At 31.4% G+C, this 21,336-nt stretch overlaps 1 protein-coding gene and 1 non-coding gene across 2 annotated transcripts; both read left to right on the top strand.

The window, feature by feature from the left end:
• The first annotated feature begins 288 nt into the window (after nucleotides 1-288).
• On the top strand, nucleotides 289-361 carry TRNAR-CCU (transfer RNA arginine (anticodon CCU)). The gene has a single exon. It is a non-coding gene; the product is annotated as a tRNA-Arg (tRNA).
• A 7,345-nt stretch (nucleotides 362-7,706) lies between these two features.
• Nucleotides 7,707-21,076, top strand: LOC106683612 (uncharacterized). Its single transcript, XM_014425182.3, has 3 exons — nucleotides 7,707-7,991; nucleotides 17,390-17,490; nucleotides 19,117-21,076. The coding sequence occupies exon 3, from the start codon at nucleotides 19,187-19,189 to the stop codon at nucleotides 20,948-20,950; it is 1,764 nt and encodes a 587-aa protein (XP_014280668.1). The 5' UTR covers nucleotides 7,707-7,991; nucleotides 17,390-17,490; nucleotides 19,117-19,186; the 3' UTR covers nucleotides 20,951-21,076.
• Nucleotides 21,077-21,336: the final 260 nt, after the last annotated feature.

The following is a 21,336-nucleotide window of genomic DNA, read 5'->3' as shown; positions in this document are numbered from 1 at the left end:
TCCTCATCTGTTACTAAAAAAAATTAAATAAAATAAATAAATAACAATAATTTTTACTACAAAAATTTTGAAAAGAAAAGTAAATAAATATTGTTCAGACATATGCCCAATCGGTCAGTTTTTAGAATTAAATTTTCTGTATTGAGGAAATAAAGTTTATGTGTAATGAACTTTAATATTAATTAGATTAGACTAACGAAAATATTAGTCATTAAAATTAAATTAAATTTCAAAACTATAAGTTCACTCTAGGTCAATATAGTCAGTATGTCCCCTTATGTGTCAGATGCCCCTGTGGCCTAATGGATAAGGCATCGGTCTCCTAAACCGGGGATTGTGGGTTCGAGTCCCACCAGGGGTACTTTTTTTTCTATTTAAATGTTCAGTATTCAGGAACAAAGAATGGGGTATAGCTAGGAAAAACCAGAAATCAATTTTTGTTACAAAAAAGACTTATTAAAAATAATGGTTTATTTTAATTTATCTAAAACAATAAATTTTGATTTCATTTAACAATTTTGTAATTTTTATTTTATTTCATTATGTCATTCTAATGAAATATTCAGGAATTAATAATGAAACATATTTCAAAAACCAGATATCAATTTTTGTCACACAAAAGATTTTTATTAAAAAAAAAATTGTTTATTTTAATTTCTCTAAAACAATGAATTTTTATTTAATTTAACACGATTATGACATTTTTATTTTTATTTGGTTTCATTTTAATGTTAATGTTTTTTTTTTTTTTTTATTTCATCGTGTCATTGTTATGTCATTTTAATTCAGCCTTCAGGAATTCAGAATGAAGTATATAACTAGATATCAATTTATGTTTTAAAAAAATATATATTATAAAAAGGTTTATTTTAATTTATCCAAATTAATGTATGAATGATCTCATTTAACACTTTTAATTAATAAACCTAAATTATTATCTTAAGTATATATGTTAATAAATTTTTAATATTACCCAAATTTATATTTACCCTATAAATTAAAGTTAATTTAAATATTACTCTTAGTAGGCCAGTAAGGAGCATGCAGCAGATGTCACGTGGTTTTATTGAGGACCCAGGCTTAAATGTGATTAAAAAATATCGCACAAATTTTACGTTTCTTAAATCGCATACACCTAATAAATAAGTTTATTGCTTATACTGTATTTTTTAATTTGTCACATTAACATTTCTGATATTTCAAATTAGAACTTTAAAATTTAATTTCATGTATTTTTACTTATTTTCGTTTCAACTACATCAAGTGTTTTGTTATTAATACTTGCGACATATTTTTAACATGAATGAAAGAGAAAAAAAGATTTTTTTCACATTTTATATTGCCAGATTTATACCAGTTAGAAATCGGTAAATTAAAAAATAACTCAATTATGACTTTTTGTGGACCTACAGTTTAAAAACTTCTAATTGTCTCTTCTGAATCAAAAAAATAAATCCAGAAGTATCTGAATGAGAAATTAATTAGACAATTAGCTGCATAATTTTCCCAACTTTAGAGCACACTAAATAAAATACAGAAAATGAAAATAATCAACATCACATATATGAGAACCGACCTGGGTGTTATAGTACTCAGAGCTGGAAACTATTCAATTCAGGTTATAAAATGTATTCTTAAGTATTTTTTAGATCGATTGTTACGTACGTAATATTTTTCTAGAGAAATCCGATTAAAATATTTTTTATTTATAAATATATGATTGATCGTATGCGAATTTGAAGTAGAACATCAGAAAAAATCGTTTTCCAGTATTTATTTATTGCTAACGTTTTGAACCACAATGCTGGTCTTCATCAAGGCTAAACTAAAAAGATACAAGGAAGGTAGAGTAAGAGTAAAAGAGTGACAATCAATTAAACACATTTAAAGGTGGACTTATAGAAACTATCAAAAACTAAAATAAAATAATAAGAAGAATTAATATAATATGATACAAAAATAATACTAAATAAAAAAAAAAAATATATTAGCTAACATAAGAGTAATAAAGAGTAGTGGACTCATTCATCAGGTTATAAGGGCGTAAGTCGAAAATATGAATTTTTCAGGAGAGCAAAAACAAAGTTCAAAACATTATGTAAAATCTAATTATTGATATTTTTGTAATTGTTATTTTTATAAAAGAATATAGTAGTAAGTCTATCTGAAGCAAAAAGACCTTATTACCAACCCGGGAGCTCTGATTTCCTGCTATAATACGACATAATCTCCAAATGCTCACAAAGTGACTTAAGTTCTTATGACCACGCAACAAAGATATAATGTTGAAAAGAGAGCTATTAATCTAATTAATAGGGGGGTCATAATAACTGACACAGTAACTACCAGTTACTGATACTATAATACGATAATAATACTCTGATTAGGTACTATAATACAACATAATCTCCAAATGCTCAATAAGCCCTTATGACCACACGTCAAAGATATAACGTTAAAAAGAGAGGTCTTAATGTAATTAATAAAGGAGTCATGATAACAGACACAGTAACTACCAGTTACTGATATTTAATATATCAGAGTAATACAATAAAACAGTTTGTTTTTTTTATAACTATTTGTTTCTTCTTGACCGTAACTCTAACAATCTTATCTTTTTTTTATGCTTAGAACTTGAAAACTAAATAGTTTCTTCCATAATAAATTTAAAAAAGAGTAAATTACCTACAATATTTATTATTATTATTATTTTTTAACTGAGTGGTCTATTTTGAAGCGAGCAAAGTCAAAATTGTAAGAGAATTTATAAAAAAAAACTATCAGAATTTATCTAAAATATTTTACTGAAATCCCTTCCTCATTCCCATTAGCGCGTTCAGTTCCAACATGTAAGGGATTTACTATTTAATTTAATTTATGTTCACTCAATTCATTTTGTGTTTCTTTATGTACACAAACACTAGATTATATAAATCCTTCTCAAGATTACATAGATTTCTTTGAGATAAATATTCTTTAACAAGCATAACCCAAATAACAAGTAATTCCCAGTTTTAACTTTGTTTATATTTCCAGCTGAATTTATTTTCGTCCTGGAGAATCATTTGTCAGATATGTTAAATGTCTCTCCGTGCTCTGTTATATATTCATATTGCTAAAGTTATCAACGTTTCTAATACATAAATAATCTATAATTTCCTTGATAATACTACTATTTGATGATTATAGTATTAATATAACCGTGATTCACATAAACGAAAATTTTATGTTAAATTTATTATTTTGTTTTAATCACCGGTTGTTATCAGTCCAGTAATAAAATTATTGAAATTAGCCATATAAAGATATTAGATGTTTGATTTACTGAATTACTGTGACAGCACATAATTGCTTCCTTCTTAAGTTTATTTTCTGTGTTTACGATTAATTTAAAAATTCCTTGATCAGCGAGGTAATTATGGCAATCTTATGGTTTTATTTATTAACTATGAGCCATTGATCGAAGAAGAATAAGTTGAACTTAGAGTTTTAAGACATTCAACACTGTGAATTTTCATTATTATTTTATTTTATTAAAGAGAATTGATACAATCTATCACAATTTAAGGGCATTAAGTATTAGTGTTCTAATACTAATTAATACAATATACGTTTATTCCCTAGGCGATAGTCCAGAACGACATGGGGTAAAATGGAGTGATAGGTTGGTAAGCAAACATGTAGTTTTTCGGACAGCCCGTCATGACCATCTTCATTAAATCTAGGTCAGTTAACTAAGCTAAGGCTCTTGTTTCAGATAGTTTTTGAGTGACTTGATATTTTAATGTTAAGACCATCCTTGACTTACATGCACTTTATCGAAATGCAAGGATTGCCTATAGATACACTATTGTTACCTCAAATTCGAAAAATCCTTACAAATCCACACATTAGTTCGAGGACAGAAACAGAGAGAGAATAACCAAACAAAACAGAATTTACAAAATTCCTTCAGGATCTAACCTACCAAGGCCGACAGTACTTCGCAACAATGTTGTCCATATTGCTACAGGAATACGAATCGGCAAAAATCTACAATTGATTCTTCTGCATTAATCTGCAAGCAAGATAAACCATCAAATGTATCATGTGCTTAGCATACAAAGTTTATGTGCTACAAAAATAAGTCTATAGACATGAAGTGTTTACAGATCAGCCTATAAATATAAGTAATAGGAAGACTGTGAGAATATTATATTTAGTTTGGATTAAATTGGATAACAAAAAAACAAAAGCAAGAATTAAATAAAAAAAACAAATTAAATGCTAATATAAAAAATTTCAGCGCATTAGTCGTTATATCAACATCATCTTGTAACTGTGAAGACCTGGGCAAATAAAATTAATACAACATATTATAACATATTAATTGTGCGTACATGAATATTTTTAAACAATCCAAATAACCATAAAAAAACAACAACACATAACACAATTAAATAAGACAGCAAAATTAATGATTTATGATGAACGATATCAATCTAAAACATTTTCGGCTTTAATAAAAAAATAAACTGAGGGTATTACCATTGTCTAGTTTGAATGGTTCGTCATCTGCTCATGTTCATAGATTGAGGCAGATAGTGATTGCGGAAAACATAAATCGAATAGCAGAAGAGAATATGTAAAACATCCTCTAGTTTATTTAAATTACCCATTGTACAATTTTTCTTCGGATTAAAATAATAATATGTATAATGTTAATTTAATATGATAATTATAGGATGATCCTATTTACGATAATGTTTTGGTCCAAGGGAGGGGAGCAGCATTACAAATTAGAAGTAGATAAATTTAAAGTTTTACTGTACATGGGTTCCTATTATAACTTTGTTCATATGTTGTACAGTTAATTGTGGAATAGATATAAATTCAGATTTCTTTCTTAAAATCAGTTCAAAGTTCCATTAAAATTATTTTCCATACATAATAAAATCATATAGCTAAATAAAAAATTAAAATTATATATTTATAATCTTTACACTTTCTTTAGACTGGTTAATTTTGTTTAAATAAATAATTCAATTTTTATCCATTTTTGTCTCAACACATTTTTTTTTCTTAAGTCCGATGTTTCGGCCAATCCGGCCATTCTCAGCGATATCTTAATACAATTTTGGAACTAAAATTATTTAAACACTCATCTTCATCCAGGCTATTCTGCCCAAGTCACAACAATTTCTAATTAGTCAACTTTTACATTAAAAACAAAAATTAAAATTCATTTATCACAGTCACTTGTTATAACTTGATCACAACCTGGTTGGACCTGGGCTTTGTTTCAGAGTTCTGAATTAAAGTTCGAGTTTGAAGAAGATGCCGATGGGTCCTAAATTTCTTCATGCCTGAAATTTTAATACATTTTAATTTCAACAGCTAACCAGTGGTCTTAAAGTTTCCAAAACTAATAGATTTGAATGATTCTATTTGATGTCATTCGATTTAATTTGAGAGACAATTCAGAAGCAAGCAGATCTCACACGACTACGTTATATGCTTTGTAATCACACTGAGGAAATAATAAAACAACGGTTCAAATAAGCAGTGCCAAATACATTGCTATTCTTCGAGCGACACCCTTCGCACCGCCCGGCTCAAGACAAAAGGAAGAAAATGATCAAACCCGCCTGCCGAGAGTGGAAGGCCAGCGGCGATCTCCATTCCGATGACGGCCGCTTCCTCATCAGCGATGCAGAACATCTTAGCGACAAGGATACGATCTGCGGAGGGAGCAGTCAGAGGTCGATCGTCAACTGCTGTTGTCATAAATGTTTCTTAGGAACTGTCAAAGGTGATGACGTTATTATTAAGTCAGGGCTTTGAAGTCAGAATACTAATAGTCGGACCGGGAACGGGATCAGACGAGGACTGCAGGAAAGAAGTCCTTGACCATTTAAATTAAAACGTAAATAAAGAAATGACTCATTATTTCTCCTACCCTCTCCCCCCCCCAAAAAAAGAAAGCATTACCATTTAAATTTATTTGTATATTATTATTATAAAATAATTATTTTTGTTTGAAAAACATATAAACAGTTATTTATTCTTTTACTGATGCCCAACTTAGGGAATCGAATAATAAAATCAATTAAACTTACAAATTTCAGTCTCATGCTTTGATTTGGTTTTTCTAGCATTTTATAATTTATTTTCTTATTCAATATTTTGAAGGATTTTGTTTTATTATAAAATATGAATTATATAACCAACAAAACAAAAAAAAATATGTGTCGAATACAATTTGATCCTTTAATTTATATAAATTTTCAACTCTCTGGCTCATTTCAGATCTCTAACTAAAAATATGCTCAAGTTTTTAAGAAACGTAAAAAAAAACAAAAAAAAACGTTCGCTCGAAGTATCAAACTCTACCAGGAAAAAGTATTAATATAAATGGAAAATATTTATATATATCTCAAACAGTCCCAAAACCATATTCTAAGAATTCGGGAAAGGAATTAAAATGTACTCCCACCTCTACCAAGGATCTTCCATGCAGTACAGAAGGGCACTGAATGGCATGACACTGAATGTAGCGAAGGCAAGCGGATGCACATTAATAAGGAGGAAGGATGATTGATAATTTCCTACAAGGATGAAATACCAGAAACAGCGAATGAATACACCATTTGTATGTTTTACAAAAGAGATATGATCTTTGTAATGGAGCTCTACTGCTTATGCATTTTATTTCATTTATGAGGATATGAAATATGAAGTAAAAGAAATAGAAATTAGAGTATAATAAATAAATCAGAAGGGTTTTTAATTGTATCGATCTTGTACTCTTCGAGAGTGAAACGCTTCTGAACAGCGATCAACCGCTCATTTTCAGCTTATGAACAGTGGAGGTGAGATGGTTAATGGAGAAATGAGGAACATGAGTAGTGGAGGAATGAGTATCATGTTGAGAGTAAGCTGCAAGGAAAAGCATAGCCAAAAAGGTGGGCCGTATGAACATCAGGAGTGTTGCAGTGTAGGAATAGGGGAGAAGTAGGATCCAATCGCTGGTTCCCTTCTGTTTATGTTTTCATTACAATGAAGAAAATTCCTATTAAACTCGAAGTAAGATAAAATTACAAGTCAATCGATAATTACAGAGATGAAAAAAAGATGTTGTATTCCAAAATTTTGGATCTGAAAAAATTGTATTTAATATTTTTTATTCTTATTTTAGACCAGATAACTCAATTTCTCACTTTCAAAAACATCATAATTTAAAGCCATGAAAAATTCAGCAAGTTACTACGTTGAAAGGAGGATCTAAAATACTATTTCAACCAAAAATCCTCTTACACATTCTTAAAATGACATGACATAAAAAAATGTTCTTCCATTTACTCTTCATTTGGGAATTTGACCTTTTTGATAGAAAATGTTTACTTCACCGATTTGTGGTACAGAATTATGATGATAATAGAAATTATATTTTCAAAATCAAACCCGTTTGAGTACAAATAATCCTTTGTTAAAATCGATTTCCAACCATTCGTAAGTCAATACAAAGTAAAACGTTCGTTGAACCTACAGAATGATGGCATCTAAAGGCTATCAACGAAATTCTCTGATTAATTAATTTTTGCAACTTAACCAATCCACACCCGAAGCATTTTGAATATAGAACACATGTAAATTTAGTTCTGTCTAAATTATATAATTTTAGGAATAAATAAAGCAAATTTGTACTAAAATACATTGACCAACTATATTAATCATTTAATTATAATAAATTAATTATTCATTATTTTTTGTATGGCAAGGTTTCTATAAAAAATCTGTAAATCATTAATTAATAAAAAAAACCTGCTTGTACATAACCCCGATTTAACCTCTCGTAAAGTGAACGATAGTTTTGCTGATGTAGTTTATTTCTGGTTAGTTTGTGGAGTTGTATCAGTTCGGAAACCAATTCTGATTGCATGGGTGCACTGTTTATGGTACATACGGAATCTGCAGTTTCATGTGTATGTAGACTGCACTCTTTATTACAGGTAAACATATTTAAACTATTTATTTTTCATGATTTATCTAGTACATAATTAAAGAAAAGCTAATATTCTTTTTTAATCTTAATTGAGATCGGGTAGCGATCTGTTAAAAGTACTTAAAAAACAAATAAATATCAATTCAAGTACGATCTAACCCGTGCGGGTTAACCTATTAAATTCTACTAGTGAAAAAAAATGTAATATAATAAATAAATAAAAATTATGAGATGATTAGATGAAAGTTTTATGCGGGATTTTAGCAATAGTAGAAAATTTTGTTTCGAATAATATTTTAAATACTCCTTTCTATGTAGAACCTTGTTTAATTTATCCAAAACTTAAATTGAGAAGTTTACACAATTTACGAAAATGAGTTGTTTAGTAATGAATAAACATCATATTCAATGTTTTGTAACATGACACCTTAATGTACTTTATCATCAAATGTAACATTACATAAACTTTCATAATTTCGTTTTTCCATTCTATCACTCCTTATATAATGTGAAAAATAAAGCCAATAGTTCCCATTGTTATCTCCGACTGTTCTTAAATAAGGTTCCGAAAATACTGTAGCTTATTTAGAATTGCTTCTTTAAATTTGATGGACTATCACAATCCGTTGAAGTCGATGATTTATTTTCTAAGTCGTCAGCAGGCAGAATGTTCGTGGAGGCAGCGCTAATAGAGATTATTATTTGTTTTGTTTTTTCGGTTGGCTCTACCTTGGACCTTGTATATCTTTGGCCGCCCGAACCAGTTTCTCCACGCTTGCCTATCTTGGGGTACTGCTTTCCAGTTTACTGTATGTATCTTTGTTCATTCCGTCTATCCATCTGGTTTTTGGACTCCTACGTGCTCTCTTGCCAACTATACTGGCTATACATACTATACATTGTTGTGTAGAGGAGTCCTAATGGATTACTTCCAGCCACAGCCACAGCCCATCTTAACCTGCTAGTCTTCATATCATGAGATAGTAACTGACCAGTCTCTGCAATAAATTCACTGTTAGTTCTTCTCCTCCATATGCTAAGGTTCTGATCCCAGATTGCTCCTGTAATTGTACATTATTCAAACCTCTTGATACTGCTTTCTAGGGTCCCTGTTACAGCCCAGATCTCGCAACCGTATATCAGAGTTGGCTATATCATAGCATTATACACATTTTTCGGGAATTCAGTATTCTTGACAGATAGAAATAAAGATCATAAATTCATCAAATGTCATTCATTACTTTTCATCAAAAATATGAAAAATAATTCCATTCCTTATGATCTTTTACAAACTGTAATTTCATTAACAACCCCGTAAAAATCGTATTTTGGATTTAATGGGAATAAACGCGAGTGTAAAAAAAGGAAAGGTTAGGCTCCATATTTTTTCTCATTGACTCCATAATTTAATGAGAGAAAATGTGTAATGAGTATTCATAATTTTTTAGTCAACCTCAAAGGAAATAACAGGAACACAATTTTTAGTTTTAACGAGTAACCAATGATTCTGTTCTTATAACAAGAAAGTTCTGTGATTAATAACCTGATGTTGAAATGAGGCCGTTAAAGGCGAGAGTCACCTTAGCTACCTCGGTACTGCAGGGTCTCCGGTTCGATTTCGGTTTGTGCAGATCGAATTTTATTTCTTGGCCTCCCTATGGAACGAAACTCGACCTACCCACTCAAGTAAGAATAGGGCGATAATAGGATAACCCTACCCCTCCATATGTTAGAAAAGGACAGGAAGGAGTCTACCAAAAATAAAAGTTGTGTCTATCTAATGGGTATCTGATGGATGGATAAAATAAATTATGTATGTGTAATAGCCTAGTTACAAAAAAAAAAGTTTATGATTTATTAACCAGATAACTGTAAGTTGGAAATAACATAAAACTTTAATTTAAGGAATTAATTGAGTCGTTAGTTAATAATTTATCTAAATATCCATTATTGAAGCAGATTTCCTGGATATAAAAGACTGCCAAGTTTTTTAATTAATGATTTATAAGTTTAATTTAAAGTCCTCGTTTAAAAAATTTACAACCGTTATCGTAGGACGTAATTTCGGGATATTTTTTTTTTACAATAGCAGCTAAGAAGAAGTTTATGGCTAAATCTCTTTTAAAAGTGTTTTGTTTCATAAAGTCTTATCTGTTATTATTACCGTACTTTTAAGATTCGTTTGAGTTCAAATTATGTTTTATTCAGATTTATGTCCCAAGTTGATGGTGATATTTGAGGCATGAGCTATAAATGTTATCTCCTGATAAGTTCGAATGACAATAAATTGTATGAGTCTTATCTCTACGGTTCAAACTGATAATTAAATTTGAGAACAATAAACTAACATCATGGATAAGTCATTGCGATATTTGAGACTTTTTCCAACACGACTCCAAACTATCTTAAAACGCATGCATAATATAGGAATTTCAAAGAACTTAATTCAAAGAACATGCCCAACATTTCAGCCCACCTGGCTATCATGATGGACAATCTATTAAATACAGCTTTTATTACACCTATTATCAAATTAATTATTCATTTATGTCGAGGCTTTGGAACTAACACTAAGGTATGCTAATTATAATCAATAATCATTTTAAAGTTTGTTAAAAAAAAAATGTATTTAATAGATTGTCCTTGATGATTGCTGGGTTGGCCTCTAAGGCTACATGTATCTATTTTGCTATAATTGAATAAAATAACCAGTCTTGAACAAGATAATAAAGACATATTTCGATTTTCTTTACAATCAAAAGTGTTTACATGGACATGGATATATGAAATATGAAACCTTTCATCACGTATAAGTTACAATTTTCCAAAACAGGGCGTTGTATGAAAACATAAATGCTTTGTTTAGTGATAAAAATGTTGTTATTCTGTTTTTTAATTCGCCACTGGGGTATAATTGAATTTCGTTAAACGACTTTTACAGTACCAAGTCCACTAACCTTCAAAATTAAATACAAATTTTAATGGTTTTAAAACTTGTAACAACTTACATAATTGAAATAACGCTCTTAGGATTGCAAAACTTAACCACGATATTAGGAAAGGAGTGAAGTCAAATTGTTTACTGAGAAATTCCTATGCATTAATTTTATTTCGAATCCAAGGCTAGAAAATACAATTTTGAGGATTTTGAGGTGTAATGAAATTCATGCAATATATTTCAAACATGATGGAACGCTAAAAATAATTGAATAAAAACTACAGTAGATAAGAAAATGATGGGAGTGAGTAGCTCTGTGTAAGCATTACTAACTCCAACAACTGGGGTTCGATCCGGATGGGGCAGATAATTATTTTCTTTTTGATTGTAGCCGTGAGTCAGCCCTTCAGGGTCGACTCAGCCTTACATGATTCTGACTTAATCACCTCCTTGCACAACCGTTGGTTTAGTAACAGTATTTCCTTACAAAGTACTGAACCTCTGACCACTCATGGGTTGTAGCTGTACAGATTTGATTTAATATAAGAAAATTACCTTTTCACAGTCACTGTTCTGTAAATTAATTACCTTTGTTTTTTTGACTTGATTCTTGGGTTAGTTTGTTGTATAAGTCTAAAATGCTCGTTTGATATTACACTCCATAATCCCTTGTTAAACTGTTGTATAACTGTATTTAATTACCTTTAAATGTAATATAGGTGGGCCTTCTATAATACGCAACAGGTTTGCTTATAATATTAAATACCAATTAGTGCATTCTGTTGTATTATGTTTAGGATTTTGTCTAAGAAGAGTTTATCATCTCATTATTTAAATTATATTAACTCACTACTAAAATAATGTATGCATACAATAGATACATCTAATTAGTTTGCATATAATAAAGATCAGTTATCATTGTATGCTTCAGATTATATATCATCTAAGTAATGAGATAATGAGACCGATTCCTTATTATTGAAAAATAAATTTGTAACGAATCGACAAAATCTCATGTTTCATTTTTCTGGAGTAGCATGCAGGTGAGCCATGATGTATCGGTGAAGCATGTATCTGGTATGTTGTCTTTATAGCCTTCCTTCTGATTAACGAGGTAACAGGCAGGATGTAAGTGACTGAACGAGTTGGGACGCCTATGAGAATGAAATGTAATGTATTATTGAAAGACATAAGAATTTACTGTTAGTATGTTTATGCCTATATAGGCGGTATAATTCTATTATATAAATTATGCAATTTTTCGAATAATTTACAATGTGGTTTATAATCGGCTTATGTGTATGTGTTTTGCCGAGTTTCAAACTTCGGCTATTTACGTACAAATACGCCTTAGCATAGTAATGTATATTAGTCGTTAATTCCAAATAAACTTGATTGTCTTTACTAAGTTAGTAATAAAATTGAAAATAATTGTAATTTAATTTTTTCAATAAAAAACCTTTTGAAATAACTCTTTTTTTATACTCCAATTTCTTCTAAGAGACGGGATGTCATTGCATTAACGGGATTTTATCTCCTTAAACATATAAATGGATTGTGTTAGTGATGTTTGTAAAAATTAATGGAACTTGGTTTAGTAGTAGGGTGCCTTCGGTTAGTTTTGGAATTCTTACTAATCTATTTATCTATGGTTTTAATTGAAATTTTATGATGAATAACGAAGATTATGAAGGATTTACATCCTTATTCACTGCACGATTTGGTTCAATATTGGAAAAACTAATTGAAGGCCCTTTTGTCATTTGTAATGCTAATTGTATATCTCTAACCTGTGTCATGTTCAAGTTGATATAAAAAAATTAACTAATTTTCCTTTTCATTTAATTTGTTTATATTAGGTCTAAAAATGGTCTGTCCTAATAATGTCTAATCTCCTGAGACAAAGATCGAGTAAGTCTCTTGAGTTTATATAGGACCGTCGCTCCGTGAGGGTCTTATTGGGGCGGGTCTGACCGAGAAGGATTGCCTTTTTTGTGTTATGATCTCCTCTCGTGATAAGTGTCTGTTTGAAAGGAGATAAAAGTAAGGTTGCCACGGAGAGCAGGAGTGGTGGGTTTCACGCCGTACTGTATTTCTTGAGCAAGTATAACTTATAAAAATGAGATAAAACTATCTATAATGCCTAAAACATAATAAAAACTTCCTGATGACTTTATTTGTAAAACAACTGTAAATTATGCGTGTTTAAGAAAAAAACTTCTTGCATTGTCTTATAAAGTGTTAGTTGGACATATAACACTACACACTTAATTTTTAATACAAGAACCTTCCCATTTTCTCCACCAATATTACCGTAATAATTATAGTAATAGTAAATAAAAGGTGATTTACTTTAATAATTAACAATCAAATGTTAGATATCTAAATTATCTTAAAGTTAGCAATACAATTTATAACGGTTAATACGTTCCTTAAACATTTAATGTCCAATTTTTATCAAAGCTATGCCTAAGATTGGCTATATAACCCTATAATTGTTAGGAATTATCATAAGTCAATGAAACCAACTATCGCTGACTACATTATATCAGTATATTGACGATATTGAGCGCGTACGAAGCCTTCAAGTAAAAACGTAAATATATACTAATGCATGATGCAGTTTGATTTAACGACGGCCGCTTGCAGCCCTGCTCTTGAACGAGGTTACGAAATGTAATAAACTATTTTTTAGTACATCAAACTCCAATTGTTGCAAAACACTCACGGAATATTACTCAGTAATGTGAGGCACCAAATTTAAAAGTCGGTTGTGTAGTTGGCTCAAAGCACCGCTCATACGATGAGCAATTTATGTGACACTACTTCTTTTGGCTTCGCTGTAGTCGGGTAATAACGCTACATTAAGGATACAAAGTGGTTAAAAAATGTGGTTCAATTTATGTTCATAATTTTAGAACAAGACAGCAAAGACAGGAAACTACACGTCGATTTCGACTATTGCAGCACTCAGTGGACAAACGGTCTAAATTTCCAATCCATTACAACAGACTGATCAACATGACTGTAATAAGGCCCATCTGGACATACGGAGTTGAGATTCGGGGCTCCACTAAACCTTCCAATTCCTCTCGTATCCAATCATCTAAAATCCTCAATGACCCTTACTTTGTCACAAATAAAATCATACATAAAGATCTTAATGTTCCATTTGTAACCGATCTAGCCCAAACCAGATATCATTCCTTTCATTAAACTCTCCCTAACCACCCAAACCCACTAGTTTCTAACCTTGCTTCCTTTTCCATTCCTGACAATCCCCCGAGGGGCCTGAAAAGAAGATGGCAACGAGATCTGCTAATGTAAAACGTCATTAGAGTGCTACCAAGGGGTAGTTTCTCTATACGCCTGTAACACTCCAATTTAACTTAGATCAAATTTACTAAATTTATTATAATGTACAGTTGTAAATAGCAAGAATTAAATAAATAAAATAATTTCAGAGTCAGGGAGGGAAAAGAGAATGACTGTATACTCTTTATCAATTAAAAATGTGGTTTTTATTTGAATTGAAATAGCTTATTATTTATAAATGTCGCGTATTCAGACACACATTCATCCGGAATTATTTCAGCCCATACCAATATACATGGGCTGGTACACCTTCGTATAACTTCGTAAAATTCAAATATAATATCAAATCAAATATCAAATAACATTATATGTGTTTCCTATTTTTAATTGACAATAGCACAATGTAAATTTAAAAAAAAAAACAGGGAAATAAAACAGTTGAAAAGCTTTCGATATTTCCTTGTTTCAACAATTAATATATTGGAGGTAAATGGATCATTTTCTAGGAAAAAGTTTTGAGACTTTTTTAAAAATCAGTTATAGGCTCCTAAAACATACATTTTACAAGTATTCTATAACAGACAAGACTCCGTACATGTAGTCTCCAAAATACCTATAGTTATTCAATGGATAAAGGCTAGATTCAAGTAAAAACGTTTCGTTGTTAGATTATTCAAAGAAGAAGATCTGGCTTGAAATCTACAGGGACCCCAACAAAATCAGTCGGAATGACGGAGGTTTAGATTTATTTGTTATCCGATCATTAAAAATTTGTAGTAGAGGCAGTACTGATAAAATGGAAGGTAGGATGTTTCTATAGATAAAGCGCATTTCACTTTACTCTTGCTGACAAATGCCAAAACAAGCTTTCGGTCTATTAATTAGATACAGTGCAAGTTTCTTGCTGTTCGGTGTATCATTATGCGTAAGGTGGACTGACAGTGCAGGGTAGATGTGTGTAAGACAAACTCGCTTGCCGGATTCATGTCCCAAACGGCCACTCTATTCATTGACATGATTTTTTTAACGTGTTCATTACGTTTACTTACTCAGTGATTGAATCTGTTTTCTCAAATCAAATTGATTTTACAAGTAGTAGGATCAATAAATTGGCATTATTTGAGGAAGTTTACGATTTGTCTTTCACTTTGGATATTCTATGTCTATACTTATTTTTCGGGTACTACTTTTTTTTTATACCACGAACGTTGTATTGAACTACCTATGTATTAACAGAGAAATAGGTAGATAGTTATAACAAAACAAACCTGCAGTCTATTCATGAATTATATACGTTGCATTAACTACCTATTGTAGTAAAGTATAATAAGAGCAAGTAGGTACCTATTTTAATAGCAATTGAATATCACATCTTTTTGAAGAGAAACCTCTTTAACAACATCCTAATATTCAAGAAAAAAATGCGAGATGAAACGGAAGTAGTAGGTGGGGGAGGGGGTAACGCTGGCCAATTCTGCAGGAAAATTTTTATATTGTAATAGGAGCGTGGGGCAGCGGTAGCAGCGTGGTAACGCGCCAGTCCAACCTACAGGTTGTCAGATCGAATCCCCGGTCCCAGCCGGGCTTTTTCCAAGCACAAAATAATGCATAACTCACTGACAACCTCCCCGCGGGCATTTGTGAGGCTCGTTAGCCAATGGGTGGTACTCAAAAATAGGCGTGGAAGTGAACTCACCCTGCGAAAAAAACCACGTCAAGAAAAGTGCGATGTATTAGTAAATGGATCGTGTAGAAATACGATGTATTGTGCATACATTGTGCGCGGACTTAGGCCTCCATGGCTGTTGCCCATAAAATAATAATAATAGGAGAGTAGGAGCTCAGATGGGATTAACAAAACCGATGCCGGCAATGCCAGACTGATTGATTGAACTCCTGTCATATCATACTCTTGGTTATTATTTTATCAAATGGTTGTATTCTAATTATTATTATTATTATGGAACTTCTGCCTTAAGCTATGGTCATTATTAGTAAAATGTTATTAGAATTATTAAATTTTAATACATTATTTCATTTCCAGAGGTTTAACTTCGGTTGGCCACTCCCACTATTTATTTTTATCTTTGGTAAAATAAATAATAAATTTTTAAAAGATACAACTAGGTACTTTTAGGTACGTAATTGGCACTATTTGTATACATAATAATTCAAATAATAATATTAATTAGTCAAATTAGGTAGGTGACGATAAGATAAATTACAGGCTGGTGAATATTATGTTATGATTCAGAAAAATAATTCGAGATAAATGTTCAGAGAGAAGAAATTCCGTTTTTCAGACTTCGTGTAATCGAGAGATAATGACTGGTAAAGACAAACACAAGTGACAGGATGAGTCGATGACCTTTTTAGGAGGGACTGACTCAGTGACCGTGTACACTTTAGCAATATGCTCAGTTTGGAAAAGTTCACTCCAAAGATAAGGTCTCTTGGATATGTTCACTCCTGACCGATACACGCGTAGTGTAGGGTTCTTGGTGAACCATATCAGACACGTTAGGATGATGAACATCAACCTGACTTATAGCGTAGGTTCCCTCAACTCTCACTCGCATTATAATAGCTCATTAGCTGTACTTACTCATTATCTTAACTTATTATTTATTCGGTAATGTTAAAAAAATCAAGAATAATGCCAATTTTATCTAGAAACTTTTATCTTTGTCTTCGAAAGGGGAATTAAAGGTTTAAATTATTATCAAATCCGGATAGCAGGTATTATTACATTACATTGTTGATAGGAACGCAGACCACACTGTAGGTTCCCTTAGTTAATTTCTGTAGGCTCATTAGTTAATTTGTTCTAACTGAATTTCGATCATTTTAAGAATGAATTTTTATATCCTTTTTTACCTTAAAGATTTTTGTAATTTAAACTTCAAATTTTTAAGTAGTAATTACATTGAATATGAGGGAGTCAGATAAATTATATTATATTAGTAGAACATAGGCAAAACGTCACTGCCTTCAGATAAATGAAAAAAAAAATGAAGAATTGTATGTCAGTTTAACTAAGAAAGGGAGTAAACTTCAATGTTTTGGGTGCATAGTGATTTGTTTTTTTTAAAATAAGTTAATTATTAAATTAAATAATAATAGCTTGCTTAAAATAATATTATTAATTTCAGAGAACAGAAAACGTGGCCCTTTGAAAAACGGGAAGCAAGATACTTCCTTACTGGTGTAAAATATTATATGTATGCACAATCGTACAGTGCATCCTATTTCAGTATGTATTGTATTTATATACCATATCAGTAATATATAATATATAATATCTTGTTTCAACATTATTATTTATTCAGTTTGCAAAAGTAGTTGTTATTAAGTAGAGATTATTCAACTAAGTTTCTGTCTAATTGATGACACGTACTCATCCAATCAAGTTTAATTGAATGACTTTAGATGAGCAACAAAAGTTGAATGAAAATTAAAATATGAAGCTTTATTCCAAAAGATTTGAACTATTAAGATTCAACTTTCTTGTTTATAATTATTTCAGTTAAAAACTTAGCAATAAGGGATTCGAAGATGTAGTCTTAGCAGAGCAGAGGTTTACCCAACTTTCCTCCAAAGTAAAAGTGTAGCCAAAAAGTGGGGGTAAGTCACGCCTCCAGCGCTCAAGTTTACGTTGAGGTTAATAGAAATGTCTTCCATTATAATTTAAACTTACAGAAGGCAAGCGGTGATCGGCTCCTCTACCACATCTTTTTGGCTTCACTTTTCCGATATCACTTCAAAACTGGTCAATTTCTAATGAGGTAAAGTGAAAAACACTCCCATAATAACTTTCTTAATTCATCCATTAGAACGTTTCGGCGACATCACCCAATCATCAGGAACTCTATAAAGTTCATATCATGTATGCCACATAACAATAATTCAACAATATTAATACAATTAAAACAACTACCTTTGGATTACGATTTTCTATAATTTCAAATTCTATAAATTAATCCAGTCTCCTTATTTAGTCCGCTTCATAAAAATTACAAAATTATCATTGCTGTCTACTAACTGCTTATTTAAAATTAGAAGAAACTTTCTCAACAAATATTTTTATATTCACTCCAATTTATATTATCCTCACAATGTTGCTAACTGATGGCTTATATCTATGCTAAATATTTATACCTCCATTCATTGCATAGATTAAATTTCTATTAAATTCTTTATTTCAAAATATTGAAAATAAATAATTTTTAAAATACTATTATGCAACATAATACTATCCAAACGGTCTAAATCTAAATCTAATTGTTTTAATTATATTAATATTGTTGAATAATTGTTGTGTGGAATACATAATATGAAATGGTAAATAAAAGAAAGTTATTATGAAAGAATTATTCACTCCAACTGATTAGATAATAGCACAGTTCTTCCGGTCAAATGAACCTAAATTATTAAGAACAATTTCTATTGGACTTTTTAAATAAAAATGAAATCAAGTACATAGACGATTTTTTGTTGGCCAACTATAATAGTTCAGTTAAATTGTAACTCGTGAGTTCACTCATTTACTGTTGATAAACAAAACAATTGTTAAGGTTTACAATTAAGATCATATTTAAATTAAATTAATGAATTTTCATAAATATATGGTTATGTGAGAACATTAGTTTCAAAACTGGTTAAATTCACATGTTTTGTTTTCTTTACGTTTTCAACTGAAATAACTAATAGTAGAATGTTGACCAGGATAAAAATAACTTTAAATCGAAAACTGGCAATACAATATTTTTAGTATTGTCTGCATTTTTTTTTTAAACAACTGATTTAGTCTGTTTTGAAAATAATCGCGTCATATTATTTTACACATCTTTGTTTATATTTATTATGAACGGTTTTTCAGAGCGACTGGGGAGAGTTTTTCCAATAAAGCTTCCGCATCCACTTCTCATGATGCAAAGCTATTCACAATTATGCCCAGCGTTTCTCAAAAATTCCGTGTGCCCACATCACGAAAGAAATTCTTCAATAATCTTTTCTTCGCACCTGAGGAAGCAATTGTGAGAAGTGGACCTTTTTTAATTCCCAAACTAGACGAAACGCTATTCAATTCAACAGCTGAGAACAGCAATAATCTAGCAGCTGGTGTGGGACTACTGTCCAAACCGATCCTCTCACGCCTGTCGCCTTTGGCAGGCACGACTGTCAAGGCAGTTACGATCCCTAATCTTCGCTCTCGGATCCAGTTAATGAACCATTATGCTCCTAAGGACATCATAGCACAGCCTCTGGAACCCCAGATAACGCCTGAAGAAGTAAGGAATACAATCAGTTTTTACATTAAGCACTTCAATGGTTTTAAACACTCCGATGAGGCGGATTCTTTTAACACTCAAATAAAAAAATATAAGAACGTAGATAGTATGTACAAGACCTTGAGGGCTCAAATATTAAACTACATAAAGTACAACGGTATCGTGAAAAGAGAGCACGATATGATGCCTGAAAACGGAATGAAGGATGTTGGCAAACTGGACGTGTCATTTGAAAGGATCCTTGACGATACTGAAGATTTCCTAAGCTCTATGGTACTCAATAGTTTAAATAAAAACGTGGGAAATTTCGATATAGATCCGACGGCCTCTTTGGTTGAAGACAGCGAACCTCAGCCTAAAATGGCCCAAGAGAGATCACCAGAGGTTTACAATGAGACGTACGGCGATGATCCTGAAGAGGATTCACCAGAAACGCAGGAACTCGTCGAATCATTGAACCAGCTTCCGTTAGCAGGGGATAGTATTTATGGCCATTCACCTCCCCCATCTACTGGCAATGGTGAAACGAGGATACATAAATTAACTGATTTCAATAGGCGTTATACCAGAGACAGGGAAGACCGAGTATGGGCTCCTAGGAAAAAATCTAATACTTTACTCAGTGAAAACTTAATGGATAAAGTGACAGAATTGAACTGCGATGTAGGGGAACTTGGCGATCAAGAGCTGAGCGATGCAGAGGTCACCGAACTTGTAGACGATGCAACATTACCAACAGAAATGAATAGGCCAGCCTACATTATGCAAGATTTAAAAGCCGTAGAAAAACCGGGCTTGGACGATGAATCGTTAAACAAAAGAATCGATCAACGTATTTGCATCGCTTTAGAAATTTTCAGGAACGCATTAATGTGTGGAATGACTGGGAAAGAAAGCACTTTCGACTATTCTTCAGAAACGAATAGAGATACGTCGGCCCTGGACATGACGACGGTCTCCATCAATGGAAGTGAAACAGCGATCACTCAGGAGGAGGATACGTGCATTGACACAACCTGCCCTCCGACAAGTCCCAAGATAGGGTCCAAAGAAACAAACTTTGCAACGGTTAAGTTCGCTATATCCAAAAAGACTAGCACGTCTTCAAGTATCCGGAAAACTGTTAAACCGCAAACGGATACCAAGGCTACGAGGGACACTAGAAAATTAATTACAACAAAATCTTATAATTCAAAAAAAACAACGCCAATAAAAGTAAGTAATCGAAGAAATGCAATCAAGTTCCGTATGAGCCATAAGAAAGTAAAGTGTTCAGTAACGGATCACAAGGACAATATGTCGGACTACGAGAAGGTCTTTGGTTCGAAACATTCAAGATTACCGGTATCTCAGAGAGTCGTTAAATTGAAAAGTACCAAAGGGATCAAGATGAGTAAAGCAGGTCGTTCCAAGGCAAACTGAAATTGTTTCCTACTACAAACATATATCAATCAATCAATTACGGAAGGAAATAACGTACAATTGTTATTTTGTAGTTTTTATGATGCTTTGTAATAAAGCTGTAATACATAGCACATTGTCATTGTTCTAATGTTTTACATATTTAGCATTATACTCTTCTAAACCAGTCCTTGAAAAATGATTGATTTAAAAATAATAAATGATTAACTCCTTACGAAGTTTTAATAACAGTAAACAAATGACAAAAGAAATTCATAATTTTAAAGATTTTTTTTTTAATTTGTCCAAACAATGACATCCTACAAATTAGTGCTCGCTATGAAAACATTGTTTAAAAAACCCAAATATTTTAGAAAAATAAATTAATTTGGTGGTAATTTGACAAA

The sequence above is a fragment of the Halyomorpha halys genome, unplaced genomic scaffold (genome assembly GCF_000696795.3).
Source record: "Halyomorpha halys isolate HHAL.00 unplaced genomic scaffold, Hhal_1.1 Scaffold499.1, whole genome shotgun sequence".
Classification (NCBI taxonomy): Eukaryota; Metazoa; Arthropoda; class Insecta; order Hemiptera; family Pentatomidae; genus Halyomorpha; species Halyomorpha halys.
Note: the sequence above shows the minus strand (reverse complement) of the source record. Positions and strands in the feature narration are given on the sequence as shown.

What these genes read in the sequence shown, in the direction of transcription:
- LOC106683612 (XM_014425182.3), top strand. Translation starts at nt 19,187, where the DNA reads ATGCCCAGCGTTTCTCAAAAATTCCGTGTGCCCACATCACGAAAGAAA.